Raw genomic sequence first — 24,519 nt, 5'->3', positions numbered from 1 at the left:
AAATTTGTGCGAATTTCATGTGACATGAAATTGGCACAAAAATATGTGTGCACATATTTTTGCTTGTACATTGTATAAGCAATATTTTATCCCCCTGATTCCACAAAATTAAAGACATGTGAAATTCAGTTTACCAGACTGAATACGAAAAATTACTCCCACAAAAAAAAAATTCCACTCTTACAGTAATCGGGTTTTGCTGTAAGCGTCTATTCTGACGATTTCTGCGGTGCCGTGCCGAGAGAGCTGGCAAAACGTGGCGTCAACGTCACGGCACATGCGCACCTTGAGTATTGCTTGATTCTCCTTCACCCTAGCACCTGATTACCCTGTTGTGTCCCAGATACATGTACTGTAATGCCCCATAGGATTAATACTTGGCACTCTAGATTTCTCGTAATCAATGGGTAAAAGTGTCCGCTACTTGGGTCACACCAACTCTCACCACCTCATTTCTCTCATGGGATTTGGTTACCGTGGGTACTTCCCCTGTACATGGATTAGCTTACCCACACCTGCACTCCACACCACTAACATCTATTCGGGGCTCCACTTGACATAAGAGTCGTGACATCCTGTCCATTTTGTCTTTTCTTAACCACACAAAATCATTGGAAGAAAACAACTAAAAGCATTAGCTATACCAATTAAACAGAACATAGGACAGCAATTTGCTTCTTGCAATTTTTTTTTTTTTTTTTTTTGACAGAAAATCCATTCAAACAGCGGGAATGATCACGAAAACGAGTTTTAAACAAATGTGAGTATATAAACCGGGAAGTAGAAACTATATTGTCAAATGATAAAATATAATTGAACAGAAAATAAAACACAATTTTGAAATATTAAAGCTAGCAAAAGAAAGAAACAACTGGGTTTTGCAAAACAGATTCAAAGAATATCACAACTTTCTGGTGAATACACCAAAAAAAAAAAAAAAAAAAAAAAAAATACAATTCATTTTATAATTCTTAGTTCTGACATGATGTACATCCACAACATGAAAAGAGGTACATGTACAGACAGACAGTCACACAGACATACACATATCCATACGTCACAAACAAACACACACAAACAAACAAAAAATATATCTATATCTCATCAAAAATCTGGAAATAATATGCGGAATAAGAATTACTGTATCTATAAAAGTGAACAAGCATACAAGATTTGTGCAGTGACAAAAATGCAAAGCTTAAACACAGGCAATGTATGGAAAATCCCAAATCATCCTCTCTCAAAAGCTGATATTCAAGAATTGCTGCTCATTTGTGCGTGAGGGCACCTTCCATGAAACAAAAGGAACAATTTGGACTTTTTTTTTTTTTTGTTGGTATAAATCTTGTTTCCACAGAGATGATGTCAGTCTTAATTCATTGAGTACAAAAAAGACAAGTATAACAGAAAAAGTTGTTTAAAAGAATAATCATGTAGCAGCTAGGGCACACATGCTTGAACATAATATTACTGTAAAAAAAAAAAGAAGACACATTCACAGATTAATTTTGCATGCTGGGCAAATTTATGTGATTTGCTTGTTTCCAATTACGCACACACAAATATTTTGGACATGATTCCATACCTCCAAAAAAACATTCAGATAATAATGCTATTAAAATTGTCATAAAATTTTGCAATAATGCAGCAGAGTGCAAATTTCCTGCTAGATTGTGTGAAATCCCATACACTATTCCTTGCAAAGACAAGCTAAATCATTTTATGAGGCACAAAAAAAAAACACCAAAAACCAACAACAACTTTTGAACAAGGCTATTAAAATTTCAAATGTGCTATTAGGGATTTTGGTGTGCAGGAATGATACGAAGGAACACCTCTAAAATAATAAACCTTTTTCCTACAAAAACAAAAAGATACAATGTCAGAAGGATCAAAATAACTGACATACTGGACAGACATGTTCCACCTTTCACACTGTCATGAACTAAGAGTAAAGTTTACAACATAGTGCCTCTGGCATCCTCCTGGGTGAACACATAAAAAAAAAAAATGAAAATGAAATTATAGTTTGAAAGATATAAGCAATTTCCTGGCATATAGAATATTTTGTACAATATTTTTCCCCATTTTTACAACAGCTATAATTTCCCCTTCCCCTTCACAAAAATTGAACAGATTGCACTTTGACTACACACAGTTCTGATTAAATGCAGGGGGGGGGGGGTGGGTGGGCAGGCAACATCTCTCAAAACTTTCTCTTTTCTCAAACTCATTTGAGAAGAGAAAACACCATAAGTTCTCTTGTTTATGATGCAGTCTTGGTGACATTAAACTTTAATAAGGTTAAGTAGGTTCCCATGAGCATAGCTTCCACCATCAAAATCACAAGATGGTATTTTAACACTTCAATATTGATAACCTCCAAATGAATGACGGAATTTCAAATACAATCACTGAACCCGACTCGAGTATTGAACCCAATTTCAGTGGATTGTCTTAACCCTCGAGAAGGGATGGCTCAGATTCTATATTTCAGACGTTCGTCGCCGAGAAAGTTATGGGCAGTGTCAATCAGCAAACACAACTTCATAGGTTTCACGGTATTGCTGGGGCTACGAGCTTCTCGCACGTGAAAACATTTGAAATCAATTAATGAAAACCATGAGACATCCACGCTGTATCACACTCAGGGAAAACTCGAAGTGATCTTCCCACGTAGCCCAGAGATGAGAGAGACAATTATACAAACGGTTATACTTTCAGGTATTGACGGTATTAGCACATGTTGGGAATATAATGACACAACACATTTCTTCCGTAATATATGTCAATCAATCCCTTTGGTCTCACACCACATTATTGCAGCTAACATTAGACTCTACTCAGACATATCTAGGTCAAGCAAGAATTGAACGGCAGCATGTTGGATACCAGGAGTGATAAAGCCCCAATGATGCAAAGCCCGACTGCCTCTCAACATCTGGTGCACAGAGCATCAAAGTGATAAAGTCACAGATCTTTTGTTATAGCATGGGATAGAACCAGGTACGCGTATAAAGACTTGGACCAGGTGAGGTTGTTTTAGAACCAGTTCCATTGGCAATGAATGGCTATGACATTACACTTTGGTGCTCCACAGCCAGCACCCTTCCAGAGCGAGATATCTAACTGAATAGGCGGTTTTCGTAACATATCCAAGTCTTATGCATTCCTCTGGAACAGAGGTTATTCTCAACAACCTGAAAGCTTTTCTGAATCTTGTCCGACATAGCAACACATTGTATCTGCAAACTGGATTCCAGCAATTGAGTTTCATTTAAGAGCAGATTAATGGAATACCAGTAGTTCGTCTCTACGTTCACGGGAATGAAACATTCTTAAATTTGAGTACATTACGAAAACAACCTATTCTCACACACGAGCACTTAGTACCGTTTTAAATTTTCCTGTCGCAGTCTGGACCGCTGCCACAGAAGGATATTGATATGATGTGCGAGGGGCAACCTGCTGCATTGATTTTTGGGGTTACAAAAGCGTCACCAGATAGCGCATGTTTCCTGCGATTCACTCTCGAAAAATGTGAAAAATGCTAATACTGCACATGTTTTGTGTCCCTTTCTCTTGCTGTCACTCCGCGGATGGTGAGATGACGACAGGCCAACATGCCTACTCTTGCCTGAAAGAGGGCGATCTTCATGTAGGACAGATGACGAGACAGCTCCTTTGCCCTTACCGTTCATGATACTGTGGGGCGCTTTGGAGGTGGTTCTCTTTCTATGGACAGGCCCAACCGCCGCGCCCCAATTAAGCTTGGAGTAATGTGGCTTTGAATAGTACATGTACATGTTGGCATCGAGAGAAAAGATCATTAACGAGTCTTCTTATGCTTGTACAAAAGTTTTTGTTAACTCCAGTCTGTATGATAACCTGACCAGTCACTCTCTGGTGCTATGTATACTCGCTGTCCATTGTAAACACACGTCACAATGCCTAGGTACCCAGTCCTTGGCACACCAGCCTGTTTTAAGCAGTGAGAAGATGGAAGAGAAAAACATATTATTTCTATGATTCAATAGCTTCCTCAATGCTAATGTACAAGAAATGGCTATCATATTTGCAGCATACCAGAATGAAAACATAATGAAGTTCTCATTTGGTTGTTTGCTTCTTTTGTAATTTTTTTTTTTTTAAAGCAAGATATTGTGTAGCAATTTTTCCATAAAGTAGGGCTCTGATGCATTACTACAGGAGAACTTCGTTACAATGACCTGCGTGGGACCACTGAAATTTCTTTGTCATATCAGAGATAAAAACAGAAGAATATAAAGGGAATAGGTCCTTCAGAATTACCTTGTTATATCGAGTATCTTGTTATATCAGGGATAAAAACAAAATAATACAAAAGAAATGGGATTTTCAGAATTATCTTGTTATATCTGGTATAACACTTAATCTGACCTCGCTATAACGAGGTTCCACTGTATTACAAATTCTTGAGAAGTATCAAAAGTAAGGCAGCATGGGAAAAAATGAACAGGGTTCCCAGCATTTCAAGAAAACAAAATTCCATGATTTTTCCATGATTTTTCCCTGATGAGGTGTCAAATTTCCATGATAACTATTTCAACTCATTTCCAGTTTCACATCCAATTTTCATCCAGTTTCACCCAATTTCATCCAATGGATGTTGTTTTGATATGCAACAAAATATAACAGAGTCTTACCGACTACTTTTGATTTTCGGGCCATCCAAAATTCCCCGACTTTTCCCTGACTGGAAAAAAAGTAAAACAATTTTCCTTGATTTCCCTAATGGGCTGGGAACCCTGATTAACAACATCCTTTGAAACAGACTACGTGAGCAAAAGTACAAAATCAGAACAAACCTCACCTTGAAATCTTGCATTATACCCAAGGTTTTTGTGATGAGCTTGAAGCTGTTTTTATCCCTGTATGTCACTCGCACTTCACTCAAATGCGACGCATGCCCTCCCTTGATGTCCTCTAGAGAGCGACTCTCAACGCCATAGACCCTCTCCCTGAATGCTGGGTCATAATTTTCCTGTTCCAGTCAAACAAAAGATAATAACTGATAGACAATGAAAGTGCAATTAAAGAATAAACAAACAGACAACAAAACACGAAATATGAACTTGAATGCTGAAATACAAACAGTAGTGTATCAGCCTTTTCAAAAATTCTTCCGCTATCGGTTGGTCAATACTTTATAAAACATACATAAAGAAAAAAATTTGAACTAAAACACAAAGTTTTCCGCATTAACACAACCTTTTTTGATAGTCACTTTCAATACCTTTGTGTTTTTTGAGCTACAGTAGGTGTAATGACATTTACTTTTGACTGCTTTTCTTTTCTTTCCTTTTTTTTTTTTTCAAGTTTGGAAGCAAGAGGGCACTATTGTGCTGAATAAATCAGAGGAATTTTCATACAACTGCTGGATCATTTACTGAGTCCTGAATATGATTTTGACATCAGCACAGATACATTGTAGATGCATAAAAGACATGATGCATAGCGATAAACAAATGTCCCCCTACAACTGTGCATGGTCCGAGTGTTGAAAATGTCACATTCAGCTATACAGAAATGAACAGTGAAGACTTGCAATTTAGCTAAAGGCATTGAATAATCTTTAACTCGCAATTGGATGGACTGATTACCTTTAATAGATACGAGAGATCTTTGGAAGTAAATGGATAGAACTCTTTGTTGAGGGAAATGAACTTCAGATGCTGCTCAAAGAACTGGCCTCTGCAAAGAAAACACACAGAAGGAAGAAAGATAAGTTCATAGTACAGTGAGAGGTAATACCTCCTCTTGTTTTGAGGGAATCGAACAACAAATGCTACAGGTAACATTAGGCATATACTAGATCAACTGATGCTCCTCCAGAAGTAAGCCAAAAACTGGTTATAAATCTATAATATACATCATGTCTGAATGCCTGTATCAAAAATATCACATAAAAATAAAAATGTTTGTCTTTCTTTCATCAATGGTTTATCAACTATAGTTCTCCTTACTGTACAAGTGTTTGACATACAGAAATCTGTAATACTGGGCTCTGAATAATTACTCAGGCATGGCAGAAATAATGACACATATTAGCAGATCAAGCTGTTGTACAAACTCCAAGTGTAGATTTGCACGTGAGTGTCACTTAAAACAGCATCTGTGTATTAAGACAACCACAAGGCAATCATTTTAAATATCTTTTCTTTGTCAATCTTTCACACACAATGGGTAAAAGGTCAAGTACATCAACAGCTAAGGCCCCCAAACAAATATTAGCACTGACGGACCAAGCCTTTCCACACTCAAAAGTGGTCCAGGTCATCTGGAAAGGAGAGACAGAAAGGAGAGAATGGCAAAAGGGAAAGAATGAATGTAGAGAGTAATGAAAGAAAAAGGAAAGGAAAAAGAAGAAGCAAGATGTAATGAAGGAAGAAAGAACAAAGGAAATCAATAGGAAAGGAAGATGGTGAGACGGACTCACTTGCTGACACCAAATTTGCCAAAGGTGTCCGTCCTAGAAATCTCTGGTCTGATGCATGATCTCTCCTTCCTTTGGTCTGGGTGCCTCATCCAGTCATCCCAAAACCTACAGCAGAGAAAAAAGGAGAAGTTACCATCACAGTATTCATCCTATTAAACCAATTATCACATTTGCTGACCATTTATCTTTAAAAAAAAAGGAGGGGGGGGGGCATACATGACTCAGGTAGGTTTTTTTTTCAACATATGTTTAAAGAGGCTAAATGTTTTTCAGACAAGAATATAAACATGCACATCTATTGGTGCCTTGGTTGCGTTGCATTACTGACAATTAAACTGGAAGTCTCCCCAAATATAAATGCAGAATATGTGGATTCAGCTACTATAGAAAGATTGTGAAACACACATTGATAGTTTGAGGTCAGTGGTATTATCTATTCAGAATACGATGATTGTTAATGTGTTGGTTAATTTCACGGATGAGGTCAGAATAGTACAACTTAATAAAAAAAAATGATATCATTTTATGTTAGGTGTACAATTTTTTACATAAGTTTAAGTTTCAGTTTTGGGCAAACAGGGCGCTGCTGAGGCCACAGGAACATAATGTAAACAATCCATCAGCATTAGGAAAGATGGATTGTACATTGTAAAAGAGTAATGTATAATGCATAAAGTAGGCTGATACCAGGGATTATGTGTAAGAGGACGGGAAATCAATATGCTTCATATCTGCATCCACCCCCACACATCCATCACAGCAAAAACACATCCACTTGTAAGAGTACCTGCCAGTGGTCACAATGGGGGTGTTTGTAGGCAGTTTGGGTCCAAAGGCATGAATAGGGTAATCTAGGTGAGGCAAACGATTTAGCACACACAGGAATGCAAGTACAGTAATCAACCACATTTAACTGTGACTGATGTGAAGGTCTTTCTTGTTGTACCCCACTTTCTCTATGTACCACTTTATCACGAAAACTGTTTGTTTCTGAAGGATGGATGAAAGGTTGGGGGGAGGGGGGGGGGGGGAACAGAGAAGTGTAATGATGTAATATCTCACCCAGCCGGCCATTTCGGGCTCAGCTGTACCCATTCTTTCCTGAGCAGCATCCATCCGAGGCCAGGGAAGAAGTCGCTGCGGTAAAGCAATCCTGTTATCAAGAAAGAGATGCAATCACAGTCAGCTATGACGTCATCCTCTGGTCTTCAAGAGAAAGTGATGACAAAGTATAATCTATGTAGTATTTGAAATTATATAACGCCGAAACAGATCCTTGTCATTCGATTGGCTGTTTGACATTGATCATTCGGCCCATTTCACTATGACGTCATCATCCATACAATTGCGGCTCCATTTACCATGTAATTTTGGATCCATATATGCGTTTGCAGTGTGCGTATGCGACAGCGCACCAGCATAAGCACTCAGTAGGCACTCTCTCGATCTCAGATTCTGTCTGTTTCTAAATTAATAGAACATCAAACGACAAGGATCTATTTTAGGCGTTATATAAAACAAATAATAAATGTTTTTCATTCATGCAATGGACAGAATATTTCATGTGGTGAAAGATGAAATCTTTGATCCATTCAACTCCGCCGCGCCTCGTTAAGTGGTTCACCTCGTTAAGTGGATCATTTCATCTTTCACCTCATGAAATATTCTGTCCATTACACTCATAAACATTCATTATTTGTATACTAACGTGAAAGTCCACAATGCTAGAAATGGCATGGTCATGCTGGATTTTTTCATGGACACTGATATACTGCAACATCAACAACTGTACTTGAAAATGTTATAGAAAGAATCAACAAAAATGACAAGAGAAAGCAAAATGACACCAAAGAAAAGAAGAAAAATATATATGTATGTTCCATGCTCTGAACATGTATGATAAGAAAGATCAATATAGGATGATTTTACGAGGAAAGAACCACTTAATTTCAAAATCTTATGAGAACTTCACACAATCTTGAACAGACACTGCTAATCATTCTTAGGACTGAGACAGAATGAAAAGTACAAGCAACCAAATTCAACCTCCTCCTCCTCCTCCTCCTCCTCTCCTCCTCCTGTTCCAAGTCTCCACAAAGTTTGAGGATCTTACCAGGGTTCTTCTCTATCCTCGTATCTCTGCCATTGTCATTCCAGGCCGACACACACCACAGGGTTGGGTCCTGCTTCAGGAGTGGGTAGGTCGCCAGGAAGTATTCAAAGAAATCCACAGCAACATCCAGATCATCTGTGGGAAGGTGTCACGGTGAAAGGGAAGGGAATGTGAGCTTCATGAGGGTGGAGTCTCTTTTTGATGGTTATGGTCTTTGTGAAGGCAATGCATTTTGTAAGGGTAATGCATCTTTGTGAGGACACTGTCTCCATAGGGGGCAATGTGAATTTGTAAAGATATTGTGAAGATACTGCTAAGAACATGAGGATGTCTCCACTACCACTCTACTTGCAAACTTGGGGATTTAGGGTCTGACTACAGCTCTACACACCAGGTGACTCAGATGGTACAGGTGTGGAGAATGCATCAATATGCCTATTTCCAGCTTCAGAGGACATGGCAGATCAAGGAAGACCTAGGCCCCATTTCATAGAAAGTTGATATGATAGCAACTCTTGCCGGAATGGCAATTGTCATGGTGACGACAAGAATCCAGCTTCCTGATTGGCTGTTGCTTTGGGAAGTTGCCATTCCGGCAAGAGTTGCTATTCTAACACCTTTTATGAAATGGGGCACTGGTCTGAATGTGTTAGGGTTGACATTAGCATGTATGCTGTGGTCTGATCCGCATTGACCCACTGGACAGGGTGGTATGTATTTTTGTGAGGACAAAGGGTCTTTGTGGGGACAATGTGTCTTTGTGAGGGCAATGTGAGTTTCGTGAGGACACTGCATGACAAATGGTACATAGGGGCCATAGAATACACAGCTAAATCTTAATCATTATGCTTTTAAATGATTAAAATGAAAAGCACAATGTCTCTCTTTCACCATGAAAATGAGGACACTAACACTGAGGCAAGATACGCTCCAAACATGAAAAATTCTCCATGAATTACGATGTTGCCGGCAATAAAGGGGGAATGTTTTGAACTCTTATTAAAGTGCACTCTGTGTCAACATCTGCCTACATTATGACTTTTAAAAACAACTTCAAAGCGTAATCCTGCATAATGGACAGTTTCTGGAATAATTTTGACTTTTAACTCCTGATTGACAGCTAGGGGAAGAACTGATAACTAACAAGTTAAGCGAGCATAGGGAAAAGAAGGGAGTTTCTGATCGCGCTGAAGCCACTGTCCATGAATGACAAACACTTCATCAGCGGTAAACAAATCACTGGATGACCTTTACCTTCCACTATGATAACAGCGTCGAAGGAATGCTTCAGGAACATCTGATCGAGGGCCCACTTGTAGTGGCGTGCAATCTTGTAGTAGCCTTCAAACTTCTTCTGGTTTGTTGGCAGTTTAATTGGACTCAAGTCCGGTTGCTACAGAGAGAGACAAACATTCACTTTAGTAGAAGCCATTGAAGTTTCCCAAAGTTTCTGTAATTTGTTGCAGGCACATAAGTGGGGTGAAGGGGGGGGGGGGGGGGGTGAGGAAGCAGACCGAACTAAGATAAACCATGTACAGGAAATAATCAAGTACAGAGCAGTTCTGTTATTGTTCACATGAGATTCAGATGTTTATCAAGACCTGCTGACTGTACATGGGTTCTTTGACCAATTACTAGCATTTAAAAAGAAATAAAAAAGAAAGAAATTAAACAGTCAGGGGCAGAAAATACTTGGGAAGGTATTGTTTTGGATCTTGTCAGATTTTGAATTTTCATCACATCTTTTAGCATGTAAAATGATTCTGATCCAAACAAGACCATTGATTGGTGTACCAATTACCAATCGCTGAGGAAACAAACAAACAAAAAAAGACCTCTACAAGTCCGGCTAACATTTGCATTCTGCCTCTAAATCTAAGAATCTCTCACCGTTTTTCTTCTTCACATGAAAATCACTAACTTTTGCAGACTTGAACTGCCTCTTTCTAATATGAACTGATTTGTAGATACAGAGAAGTAAATGATAATTCTGCACTCTGTACACTGATGATTATCAAAACGGAATGGCAAAGTTACAGTTACAAATATACAATTCCTCTATGTGAGTGTAGGGCCCTACAGCAAATACATACACACACAGATGTTAGGACCTCCTGTTAGTTTTGACATGAATATGGCCTTATTACCTGAGGCTAAATGACATGTAAAAGTACACTGTTTTCATAAACAGTATTTGCTTGTTGTTGTTGCAGTTTTTGTATCTCTTGAATACGGCAGAATTTCTTGTAATTTCGCAGCAGTACAGTCAGAGGGGCTGTTGGGGAGAACTCTACATGATGAACATCACAAGGATAAATCAAACTGTACCTTGAATGAGGTTAATGCAAAACCAGAAATTTTCAGGTACATGCACATGAAACTTGTTACATTTTTTGGGAGAATTCACGATATGCAAAAATGAAATGCACACAATTTTTTTTCCCACGTAGAGCAGTGAATGCCAGTGGCAATATTTGTGAAAATTTCATGCTAAACAAAAAAAAAAAAAAAAAGCCATCGGCTCCACTTCGTGAAAGCTTTGGGCCACAACTGTTTCTGGTTTTTACAGTATCATGTGCTTCTGCAATTATCTGTAATTGCTACAACATTCTTCTTCTTCTTCTTCTTCTTCTTCCTGTTCAGTACAGTCCACCTTTGGTGTATTGTCGTACTGTTGGCAGGCATGATGTGGAGGTGTTTATGTACAGTGCAGGTTAAAATGACTACATTTTCTACAGTGCAGCTAAAAACATCCCATTCCCTTCTAGCGGAGTTCTGCTGTACATGAACAACAACAACAAATAAATGACAATCAGAACATCAACAAACAATACATGTACTTCAAACAAAGTTTTTGTTGTTTTCTTCTTTTTTTTCCCCACTCTGGTCTAACAAAACAATAGGCTGGCGTCAAACTGCATTCAAACTTACTTGCATGTGAACCACCTTACTGCCAAACTCCCGGATCGCATCAGCTGTCTTCCTGTCCCCACAGTCCTGGCTCACATAGATGGGGAACTGCTGGGCTGATGGTCGTGTGCTGCATGGATGAAAGCACACACACACACACACCATTTGAAAAAAGATTATATTTAAATACAAATAGATGAATGACACATTCTCTTGAACTTTTTGAGTGGTGTTCAGTTAAAGGGGAATTCTTTCTTACCAGATTAACTTATAACTGGCATGGAATTCCCCTTTAATATGCATAGATCTAAGACGTGCAACTATGAATAAGAAAACAAATAGTCAGAATTTGTTTTTAGTTTGTTCTTTCCTTTACTTTCTGAGATAATATTACGTAGCAATTTTCCATCACATCATTGGTGCTCACAGCACTCAATGATACAAGCCATCAGTGCTAGTATTCAACCTGTTGCACACTCCATCCAACCCCCCCCCCCCCCACCCCAATCACCACCAGGAGCAATACAAGCAGGATGCTGGCTTTCAGTTACCCACAACAACAACAACTCTGGGCTTCCTACAAGGCACAGGGAATCAATTTCCTGGTATTGCATTGCCAATTTGCCCTGCATTTCTCTATTTAAATCCACTGCTATACAAACTATCCTTTGTATAGCAGTCTTCTCCCATAAGTGTTCAGGATATCATTTGAAATATTTTTCATCTGCTGGTATTGCTAAAGTTGCAAAACTATTCCCTGCAGGCACCCATTCGTAATGCCTGGGCAGAGAGACATTGAAGTTTGAATGAATCCATCTGTCCTGCTTCAGTTAATAATACATGTAGATCTTGCGAGGGCTAAAAACCCTGTTCTTGTTGAAAGCACATAGTGGACGATCTGTATTAAAAACCATGCCACCTTGACAAATTGTATCAGGTAAAATCATTATTAAGCACCTGTACTACAGTCCAGATAAAAAAAAAAAACAACAACAGCAACACAAGACATACTATGACTTGCCATTTTAATCAAAGATCTGTGTGTTAAAATAATACCTTTGAAGTCTTTCTAGTAATTTACACTTGATAATCATGATCTTCAGTTCTCACAATCGATCTGGGCACTACACAGCAGCGACTTTGTTGCTTCCCTATAAAACACACCATGCCTTTGACCAACTTTTGACATGCAAGACTGGACATTGTACTCTGCACTGGAACTATGAATAGATTTTTTTTTTTTTTTGCTATTTGTAAATGTTATCACTACTGTTGATAACCTCAGTATCATACAGCAATGAGAAAATGGAACCTCATAATTGATAGGATCACACAATCTCTGGTTCATGGATCGTACAGTTTTGGTTGAGATCTAACTTCAGGTTTTTAACATTTTTGGGTGAGATAACGAGAAACCTCTTATGGAATATGAAAGAGCATGCACTTCTTAAAGAGGAATTCAACATTTATTTGATGGAAATTGGTTTTGAAATGCCTGAAAGAAACAAAACAGACTGATCCTAATAAAAAGGTGGGACCCACCTTTTATTATGATCGCTTTGTTTTACTTTGTTTTTGGATTTCTCTGCCATTCCAAACCAATTTTCATCAAATGAACTTTGAACTCCTCCTAGAATGGTATGCTCTGTACTATTCATAAAATGGTTTCTTTTTTTCTGGCAAAAAGTTGAAAGCCCAATCCTCATCTCCACCAATACTATATCATCCCTTTAACCCTTTCTGTGCAAGGAACTTTGGACAGTGTGCACAGCATAATGGATGGGCTTTGCTATGCCGATTGGCCCTGAAAGCACACACTATGGCCCGAATTCATGAAGGTGGTACAAATGAAACCATGGTTTAAAGGGAAGGTAAACCCAAAAAGCAATGTGGATTGAGTGAAAGCAGCAACATTAGTAGAACATATCAGTGAAAGTTGGGTTTATCTTCCCTTTAAACCATGGACAAAAACCATGGATCGCCAAGTGTCGCATGGAATATTTCGTCACGAAATCAGTCATTCCGTCGATGAAATGATTATTTTGTAACGAAATGACAACATTTTGTAACTAAATGAACATTTCGTCCACGAAATGATAATTTCGTAACGAAACAGTCATTTTGTCGACAAAATGTCGACAAAATGACCAGTTTCGTGACGAAATATTCCGTGCGACACTTGGAGCTCCATGGTTTTTGTCCATGGTTTAAACCATGGTTTCATTTGTACCACCTTTGTGAATTTGGGCCATAGGGTGTAGAAACTTATTGGTGAAAGGGGTAAAGAGATAGAGAAGAAGAGACTGATATAACAAATGACACCTTCTCTTATTCCTCTAACAACTTTCTTCAGAGACTTTACATTCAAATATTACATCTAATCTGAACTTTGGAGACGTTGCGTCAATGTTAAATCTAATCTGAATCAAAATATCAACATGAGCACATTTCAGTTGCCATTAGCACCACATTAGCTCTGCCTATTGGGGCTCACACTGGTAGATATGATTGTATTTATATAGCAAATGATCACTGATATAGAAAGACACACAGAGGGAAAAGAGAGGGGTATGATAGAACGTTTGTCCTAATTCTTCACACAAATCTTGAAACTGCGCAGCACAATGGCAGTATGAGACCCATTACTATTACCATTATGCTAGACAAATATGAAAGGTCCGTCTTTTGGAGGTCATGTGAGCAATGCCCAGAATGCTGACAGAAAGATGGAGAGAAAGAAGAAGAAGAAGAAGAAGAAGAGAATGGTTCCAACAAATGTTTGCTCTTATTCTACCCACATGCCTATACTATAGAGACTGTTCATGAATATTGAATCTAGTTCAGGTTAAAGGGTCACATGGGGCCCTCTGCAAACTTATTCCAGTAGTCAGACCATTGACAAAGTCCCTGTTGTTGGTTTGTTTGTTTGTTTGTTTTTTGTTTTTTTTTTGAGCTCACATGTCAATGCCTGCAAACAATAGAGCACCACAGCATCCTCTGTTTGAAGGTCAACTAATCTTGTCAAGTTCACAGGTGCTGCCTGTTCCGATCAACTATTTTTATTCTTGCATGTCGGGCGGTTGACAACTGTTACCCATGACAGAGTGAAAAAAAAAAGAAAAAAAAAAAAAGAAAGAGAAAAGATTGGGGTTGTGCCATGGATGGCCAGCACAACATTTGGACAATAAATAGGCCTACTTGGCAAAGGCAGCAAAGCCGACACATAGGGTGACAGCCACACAGGAATACTGTACTGAAGCTGCCTTTCTGGAGAACACATCACTTTCTGAGGATATTGTTCCCCGGTTGGACTAGTAATAAATGAATTTCAGTTTCATGGCCTACAGAAAAATGTGACATATTACCAGTTGCCCAGGATCAAGGGAACACCGACAGAAACACACACATTTTCTCTCCTTATTTGCTCATCTACAATGTACCAATACAAGATTCAAGTAATTGTGTTGTCCCATTTAACAATTCTGTTATGAGGAATTGAATCAACAGGGTTGAAAGGAAGAAAAAGAAAAAGAAAAAACTTTGCCCTTCACTACCAGCTACAATTGTACGTCTTTCTGATTCTATTCTTTTGTCATATTTTTCCATTCAATCATGCACAACATTCATGTAGCAAAGAAAGAAAGAAAGAAAGAAAACAAATACAAAAGAAAAAACGAAATGGTTTTCAAATATCAGAGCAAATACTCAAGCAAAAGAAAGAAACAGCATAATAATTTGTTTGCCCCATATTTCATGTGACATACGTGTATTTTCAACATTCACATTGGATCCAATGTTGGATCGCGGGGACAGTCAGGAGAGATCTTACACTGTGTATCTCTTGAAGACTGATCGTCCACACCACTATTTCAACTGTCCCCGAACAAAGGGGGGGGGGGGGGACAATCAGGATTTGGGTCAAGCCGCACAACTTGACATCATTGTTCATGTATGGGCACACTGATGAATACAGCTGGGCGCTATCAATTACAGCCCAAGGTCATTCTCCCCTCCAAATACTAGCCGCATTTACACCTGCTAACAGCGTGACTTTTAAAATCGCGATATTTTGGTTCCACCGTTTACACTTGAGCAAAAGCATGCGAAGTTTGAGCTTCACGAAACATCGCGATTTTTTGGTCGGTAGTGCGCATGTGTAATTTACCTCTCTTCAACACGGTAGACAAGTGGAAGTGCGGGCTATTTGTATTCACTGCAGTGCAGTCTATTTTGCTCACAGCTAGCTAGCTGGTTGGAACGTTGAGTCAGAGCTTTTCATCAGTCCAATGCACACATAAATTTGTGTTTCTCGAGAGTGTAAACTTACGGTAAAACTAAGTTATAGCTTGCTATATTAGATCACATACATAGCAGGTGTGTAAAACTTCAGCTTAGTATGGGAAAGTTGATGAAAGTAGCATTCAGGAGGATCATGAAATTTCGCCGATATGGGGAAAGTGAGAAGTAGGTTCGTGGTTTTTTTTTTAGGACTGTTATTTCATCAGGCGACAGCAAGATCTCACCATTGTTTTACCAACACTTGTTATGTACTGGTCCTGTATTCCACAAAATCAATGTATAACATACAGAGAGCAGTATGGGCACTCCCAAAATCAATGCATTTCTGGGAGAACATTATTTTGTTAAGTCGTTATGGGGTGATGACAAGTGGTTGGAGAACTTTTCATATACAATATAGTTTCATCAGGTAGGTGAGAGACCATGAGCCAAAGATCGGCTGTTTACTTGTACAGCATGTACCCTGTACTCTAGCCAGCGGCCGACGTACTCTCTACATGCAAAGAGGGATCGGGAGCGAGCATAAACTCCCGTTGCAATCCGATACCGAAAGTCACGTGATGAAAAACCGCGATATTTCTGCAGCTTGGGTTTACACTCGCTAAACTTCGCCTCAAACATCATGATGTTTCAAAAAAATCGCACTCCGGCTGGCGATTTTTCTGGCGATGTTTCGAGGGCATTTGGGTGTAGTTGCTTAGCAACTTGCACCCAAATGTCGCGATTTTTCCAAGCAAGTGTAAATGGGCCTACTGTATAAGCTGTTCATTTTGCGTACAGATATTTTTGCTTAGGAGGAGGTGACAGACATTTTCGCGAGATGCTGTTTCGCGACTTGACACCGATGCTATCGTAAAATGCACAGTTCCCCTTGTGCATGGCGACATTTTTGTGTGTTGTTAAATTCACAATCCAACTGTGATTCGCCAAATTTGCGAAAATTCAATTCTTGCAAAAATAACAGCTTACACAGTATTGTCCCCGCACACAACAAGCTTCACAGGGAACAAGCATCAAGGGGATGTCGGGAGAGGACCACTATGGTTTGGAGAGGAAAGTCCTACAACGCAGGTACCCAGTGTGAACGCGGGAATTATGACCAGTTGTACATGTAGCTTCTTCAGGGTTAAACATTACAATTTCAGGGAAAGCTGAACAAAGCGTCAAAGAGATAAACGCCTTTCTCCACAAATCTTCACAACTCTTGTGTTGACATCGTTTACAATGCTGATGACAGTTCCCGAAATATAATGTACATCATCTGTACCAAGTAAATTTATTTGGCATTCAGGTTGCAACTACAACTGTGCCGGGCAGCACTTCCCTGCATGGAGAATATCCATCTAAATATTTCACTGCAATCCAGTGACAAGGCACGATGTGCATACTGTAGATTTGATTCTAACCCGGGCATTTTTCCAAACATGTATCATCAGATGGTGAAGCTTGTCTGTGTAGACAGGAAGTAACATTCAAATACCTGACAACACTATTCAGAGGTCTCCTGTAAAATTGTTGACATGTGACTTTTTTCATCCATGATTACAAATTCCTCCTTCTATGACTCCTCCTCCACTTCAAAGTAATATGTATATTATATGTAAGAATAAGAGCTTTAGTTGATTTTGCAATTACATGGAACTTGCCTGGTTTGTCATCAAGCAAATATACACACACATTGCCCTAAACTGTGTATTATTCCCCAGTTTGGATTATTTTGTGCAATTTGGCTTTATCTTCCCTGTGCCCCATCCAATATCTCCCCTAAAAAAATTAATAAAAGAAAAGATGCATTACATGAAATAGATTTAAAACAAAGCCAGCCAACATGACCCTGAACTTCAACTTCATACACATGTATCAAACCAAGTATTAATAAAAACTGGGTTTTGTATTTCCATTAAGAACTGTCCAAAAGCAGTTAACGAGGCACTGAGGGGAAAGTGCTAATGAGACATTGAGGGGATTTCAACAACGTGGCACTGATATTTGATATTCTCATGTAAACACGCTGCCATAGGCATCTGTCTGCAACACAAACAGCGCTAGCCTGAAAACCATAACAGTGGTGCGTCCCGCTCGATCTTCCATGCAGGGTGAACTATGCATTTTAAAAACAAGAGCTTAGACACAACTTCACACTGATGTACTTGCAACTTACCAAAAATAAAAAATAAAAAATTGAACACTGTAGATAGGCATTGTTTTTTCTTTGTTTTGTCTCATATCTGGTACATCGAATGAGTAACTCGTGAATTGCACTTCAGTATTTTGGAACTGCAAGCAATTCAATGCAACATTTGGAAGTGGTTCAAGAAGAAGATTCACAGAGCTATATCTGCTCTAGTCCATCAACTTGATCTCAGCAGTTTTTTGCAGAATATAGAGGGTATTTGTGAGAAAAACAAACAAACAATCAGATTTGTTATTCTTTGAATTCACACAACAGAATAATAGAGTGGGTAAAGAGAGCTTCATGCACGTATTTGATTTGTTCAATGACTCTTGGAAACAATCTCTCTTGCAGTGTATTAACCCCTTGGCACTTGGCACATTTGCAATACAACTACACATGTGCTTGAACAACTGACGTCTGTACAGCTGTAAGTGTAACAGTTCACAATCACCTGTTCCTGCATATGTGTGATGTCAGCAAATTTTGTTGTCGTTGTTGTTGTTGTTGTTGTTGTTGTTGAGAGAGACTGTTTAACCTCTTCTGTGCAAGCGGTTCTAGACAGTGTGTACAATGCTATGGGTTTTCTGTGCCAATCAGCTTTCACAGCACACAACAGGCTAAAATACATATCGTAATGTCAACAGAGCAGGCATGGTGAACCTGTTGATTCAAGAGCAAAATAAATGCTGTTGAAAAGCAAGATAATACTAAGTACAGGGTGAAGTTTGAGGTGTGAATTTTCTTCAGTTTGGCTCCCTCTACAAATGAAATTTGCAAGATCGCAACTGCTGAACTCTAATTTAATAACCATATATATCGGAAAAAGGGAACCACGGGACTCGAAGAGGTGTCATCCACTGCTTTCCGGGCAACGACACTACCACCAGGCTATCCCCGGCTGCCAGCAGTGACAAGATGAACTTCAGAAAATTGGGCAATTCACTCAAAATAATGGATTTCTGAAGTTTCGGAACAGCCATTGCTGGATCATAAGACTACATCAATTTGTGATGTTGCACATGGACAATAGAAAGAAATTACACAAAGAGAATTCTACATATTCTTATTTTCCTAGCATACAATTGCAATGAAAGAGCACTTGGCTTAAATCATTCTCTAGGTACATTTTGTAGGGGTAATGATATTACCCTCAAGATGTCACAAACACAAGGCAAGTGCCAAATTGTGTCTCGCCCATTCGCGTACAAGGAATTAATATTTTTTATAACTCCCAGAAGTTAATTGACCTGCTTATGACCTTTGACCTAGTGGTGACCTTCAACACCCCAAGGGACATTTACATGTACCATCCAAGTTTGGTCACAAACGGACAAAGGGATCAAAAGTAATGAGCCATAATCGAAACATGCCATAAAAACATAACATTGGGCCCTAAAAATTTGTTGACCCCTTTCTGTGACCTTTGACCTTGTGATGACCTTTAACTCCCCAAGGGACATCTACCATCCAAGTTTAGTCACAAACGGACATAGGGATCAAAAGTTATGAGCCACAATCAAAACGCGCCCTAAAAACATAACATTGGGCCCTAAAAGTTTGTTGACCCCTGTCTGTGACCTTTGACCTTGTGACGACCTTCACCTCCCCAAGGGACATCTTCCAAGTTTGGTCACAAACGGACAAAGGGATCAAAAATTATGAGCCATAAACGAAATGCGCCCTAAAAACTTAACATTGGGCCCTAAAAGTTCGTTGACCCGTCTGTGACCTTTGACCTTGTGGTTACCTTCAACTTCCCAAGAGACATCTACCATCACCCAAGTTTGATTGCCATTGTAGCAACATGTGCTGAGTTACGTGTGATAAGAGAGTCTTGCAAGTAAACTTTAACGTATGACCTCAAATGACCTTTGACCTTATCATGTGACCTCTTACGGCACCATAACATGAAGGTACCCCCAGTGCATCCATCACCCAAGTTTGACTGCCATTGTAGCAACATGTGTCGAGTTACGTGTGATAAGAGAGTCTTGCAAGTAAACTTTAACGTATGACCACAAAATGACCTTTGACCTTATCCTGTGACCTCCTACAGCACCATAACATGAAGGTATCCCCAGTGCATCTATGACCCAAGTTAGCTTGTAAATCAAGCAACTTATGTGAAGTTATTTGTCAAAAGAGAGTCTTGCAGGTAAACTTTAGCATAGAAAAGAGAGTTTTGCACATACTCTTTAATATATGACCTCAAATGACCTTTGACATCATCACATGACCTCTGACAACACCATAACATGAAGATACCCCTAGTGCTTCTATCACACAAGTTTGGCTGCCATTGCTGTAACAGTTGCCAAGTTATGCATCATAAGAGAGTCTTGCAGGTAAACTTTAACATTTGTGACGGACGACGGACGGACGACGGACAGACGACGGACGGACGACATTTGGATCCCTTAGTCTCGCCTTCACCTCCGGTGGGCGAGACAAAAAGGAAAGTGTACTGTTCATACTATGAATTTTGTGTAATTTCCATATGTTTTATCGTTGTCTTGCTGTGATCTCAAAAATTGCTGCAGTCTTTTTATCAAGCATTTGTGGTAATAAAACTTTAAAAAAATTCATAACTTCTCAATGGCTTATAATCCAATTTTCAGAAAACTTTACTATAGTGTTCCACTAATATTTCTGCATTCAGTCAAGTTATATACTTGGCTTCATTCTCCTATTAAAAATAGATTCTTTTATCCTGGTAGTTTTTCATTGATTGTATTTCATAAGGAAGAAGAAAAACTTCTCTTTCAATTGAGCCCTAGTTTGATCATCTATACCATTATGCAGGTAGTTCCATTGCAGAATTATCAAAAGCTTCTACATTGCTAAATCCAAGCTAATCCTTCATTTGGCAACATATTTCAGCAGATTACATTATAATGTTTTGGTCTCAAATTGGCAATCTTTTTTCCTTATTTCATGGAGACTGTGAATTTGTCAGTTCCATCTTATTTTACTTCAATTTATAAAGGATATGCAGTAGTGCAAGTTGCAGGTTTGATGAGTACAAGTTGATAATATCTGCAGCATAAAAGCACTTGAGTTATTACAACAACACAAGGCAAGTGCCAAGTGTCTCGCCCATTCGCGTAGAAGAAATTAATATTTTCTAACTCCCGGAAGTTAATTGACCCCGCCTATGACCTTTGACCTTATGGTGATCTTAAACTCCCCAAGGGACATTTACCAGCCAAGTTTAGTCACAAACAGACATAGGGATCAAAAGTTATGAGCCATAATCGAAACGTGCCGTAAAAACTAACATTGGGCGCTAAAAGTTTGTTGACCCCTGTCTGTAACCTTTGACCTTGTGATGAAGTTTAAAGTGAAAACAAAGTTCTGGTAAGGGCTTGAGAACCCGTCTGGCACCATTTCATATTTGCTTGCAATATATCGAAAGAGTCTACAAGGAAACTTACCTGGCTGACGCGGTTTGCCGGAATGATGAGTCGTTTTGGAGTATTTTGAGAAAAATAACAAGAGACCCGGGGGTCACACGCTCACCTGAGTATCGCAAGTTCACCTTCCATGCATTCTTGCAGACTCTTACCTGAGAACATTGGAAACTTATGATGGGGGTAGCTTGGAGAGTGGGGGCATGGTGTCCATTTACATATTCCATCACACTGGTAAAAAATACCTACCAAGTACACTGTACTTTATAGAATGTTGGATTATGCAGCTTGAGGGGGGGGGGGGGGAGACTTAAAGCCCTATCACTTTTGATTAGAACTAGAGAAAAACATTATTGAATATTCATTAATTTAGGAGGTTTGGACCCCCTGGGGCACCCAGGGTAAGCATGGAGCCCATTCTTTGAAATCTTATCCCCATGGGAATGCTACTTGCCAAGTTTGGTGAAAACCCATTATGTTGTTTTCAGCAAGATGAAAATTCAGGCACGCATTTGGACCCCCCCCCCCCCAATCCCATCAAGCTTCCTTGGGTCCCAAGGAGGGTGGAGGGGGGGGGGGTAGGGCACCCCTGATTTTCCCATGAACAAACTTGAAACAACAGTCATCAATATACTGACTCATTGTATCAACTTACCTTAATCACTTCTGGTTCCAGAGAAAATCTGTAAAGATTCCTTACAGGAGGGGGGGGGGGACCCCTGGGGCCCCCAGGTGGGACATGGTGCCCATTTGATGGAATTGAGATTCTATCCCACTAGGGATACTAGTACTTACTACCTGCCAAGTTTGGTGAAAATTTGTGATAGGGTTTTCAAGAAAAAGATGCAAATTTACAATTTCAGTCCAAATTTACGCCCCCTGGCCCCCCCCCCCCCCCCCCCCAGGTGGGGCATGGTGCCCATTTGATGGGAATGAGATTCTTTCCCCCTAGGGATGCTACTTGACAAGTTTGGTGAAAATTTGTGATAGGGTTTTCAAGAAAAAGATGCAAATTTACAATTTCGGTCCAAATTTACGCCCCCTGGGGCCCCCCAGGTGGGGCATGGTGCCCATTTGATGGGAATGAGATTCTTTCCCCCTAGGGATGCTACCTGCCAACTTTGGTGAAAATTCATAATGGCATTTTCAAGAAAAAGATGAAAATGTACAATTTGGGCCCCATCAGGACCCCTCCCCACCCCCCTCCCCTGGGTAAAAAGGGGGGCACCCCTGATTCCGCCATGAACAAAATTGAAACTACAGTCATCAATGTACTAATTCATAGTATTAACTTAGCTTTATCACTTCTGGTTCTAAAGAAGAAGATTTTTTAAGATTCCTTCATTTTGGGGGGTTTGGGCCCCTCTGGGGGCCCCCAGGTGGGGTATGGTGCCCACTTGAACAAATTAAGATCCTATCCCCCTAGGGATGCTACCTGCCAAGTTTGGTGAAAATCGGTCAAGGAGTTCTCAAGAAGAAGATGAAAATGTAAAAAGTTTACGCACGACGGACGACGCACGACGGACGCCGGACGGAGAGCGATCGCAATAGCTCACTTGAGCCTTCGGCTCAGGTGAGCTAATAAAAGTAGGTAGACCGACTTTTATTCCAGAAGGCTCCAGACTAACTCGGTCTCAGGGAAAACTCGACCCTATTTCAGACAATTTACACACAGTTCGTGATTGCCATGTTCATCAGTACTCTATAATACTACGGGTACCAAACGAGGCCTTACTAAGCAGACAGGAAAGTGCGTGCTAATCCTGTACAAAACAAATGGACAGCGCGCGGTCCTCAAGCCTACTACAGTTGAACCTCTCTTATCCAGGATCCCTTTATCCGGATCTCTCTATTATACGGACGCAATCTCGCCGTGATTTTTTTAAAAAATAATTACGGGAGGAAAGGGGGATTCTCAACTCCTTGAGAACTCCTACACAAACACACATGAATTACATATTACTTCCAACATGATTAACATACATTACATCAAATTTCCTTCCAAATTGCTTACCTTCAGACATTTTAACATCCCCAAACATCCCCAAATCATCGCAAGAACATGGACAGATTATGCGCTCGAGTCCTCTCATATCGCATTGCCACATATAGGTCCATACACAGCCGTCGATATGACTAGATAGACACGCATTGTTTCGAGTCATTGGCTGAGCAACGAATGACATTGAGCACTCAAAAATTGTTCACACACAGTACAAACACAAAGAGAGAGAGAGGGAGAGAGAGTGTGGGGAAGAGAGCAACCCAATCGCAATGCGCTATCACTTTTTACCTTGGGCCCGGTACTGTATTAGGTAATGTAGCTGTCTGTTACTGAGTGTAACAATGAAATGGTTGCAGTATACACATTACTACATGTGGTACTACAATGGGCTACATCAGTACATGTGTATGTATATTGTACATGTATAAAGCATCGAGTCTCCCGTATCCGGCCAAATCCCTTATCCGGATGAGCCCCGGTCCCGACTTGTCGGGATACGAGAGACAGGTTCAACTGTAGTATACGCACATCACCTCAGTTGCTGAGACGCGCGGTCTTTGAAGTTTTTGTTGTTGTTTATCAAGCGTCTTTGATTGTTTTTAGAGGTGCTTGAGAGGCGCACACTAATTTTGCATGCGCGCCAAAGAGGTTTTTGATGCGCGCGTTGTAACAACTCGGACCATTACTGCGAGTAGCCAGAACGCTACAATGTACTGTAGTTCATACAGGCCGCTCCCATATGCATAGTACAACACTGTACAATCCAGAGGGACAACCAATACAACTCATCCCGCCGTCAAGCAAAGCGAGGCCGAGTTATCCCCGAGTCCAAGTCTAGCCTGACCCCGTTCGGGTAAGTTCTGAGACTGAATGTTTTTGGTTAATATTTCCCATTTTCGTCGTTACTCATCGAAGATCTTGTTATTACAGCGCTATTCCGCACATTTCCTAGGCATAGGTTCACATTTTGGAGCAATATTTGACAACTTTTGCAGGCGTACCAGAACTTTGTTTGGGCTTTAACTCTCCAAGGGACACCTACCATCCAAGTTTGGTCACAAACGGACATAGGCATCAAAAGTTATGAGCCCTAATCGAAACGTGCCGTAAAAACTTAACATTGGGCCC

At 39.9% G+C, this 24,519-nt stretch overlaps 1 protein-coding gene across 1 annotated transcript in view; it reads right to left on the bottom strand.

The window, feature by feature from the left end:
• Positions 1-3,318: 3,318 nt before the first annotated feature.
• LOC140237955 (alpha-1,3-mannosyl-glycoprotein 2-beta-N-acetylglucosaminyltransferase-like) overlaps positions 3,319-24,519 on the bottom strand; it is a 37,587-nt gene continuing 16,386 nt past the window's right edge. Inside the window, exons 5-12 of the mRNA XM_072317884.1 lie at positions 11,523-11,631; positions 9,846-9,984; positions 8,592-8,726; positions 7,541-7,631; positions 6,479-6,583; positions 5,643-5,733; positions 4,853-5,023; positions 3,319-3,979 (exon numbers count right to left, since the gene is read on the bottom strand). Coding sequence (XP_072173985.1) covers positions 3,866-3,979; positions 4,853-5,023; positions 5,643-5,733; positions 6,479-6,583; positions 7,541-7,631; positions 8,592-8,726; positions 9,846-9,984; positions 11,523-11,631 — 955 coding nt within the window. The 3' untranslated portion in view covers positions 3,319-3,865. The remainder of the gene's footprint in view (positions 3,980-4,852; positions 5,024-5,642; positions 5,734-6,478; positions 6,584-7,540; positions 7,632-8,591; positions 8,727-9,845; positions 9,985-11,522; positions 11,632-24,519) is intronic.

The sequence above is a fragment of the Diadema setosum genome, chromosome 14, assembly GCF_964275005.1.
Source record: "Diadema setosum chromosome 14, eeDiaSeto1, whole genome shotgun sequence".
NCBI classification, from domain to species: domain Eukaryota; kingdom Metazoa; phylum Echinodermata; class Echinoidea; order Diadematoida; family Diadematidae; genus Diadema; species Diadema setosum.
This window is presented reverse-complemented; position numbering and strand designations above follow the sequence as displayed.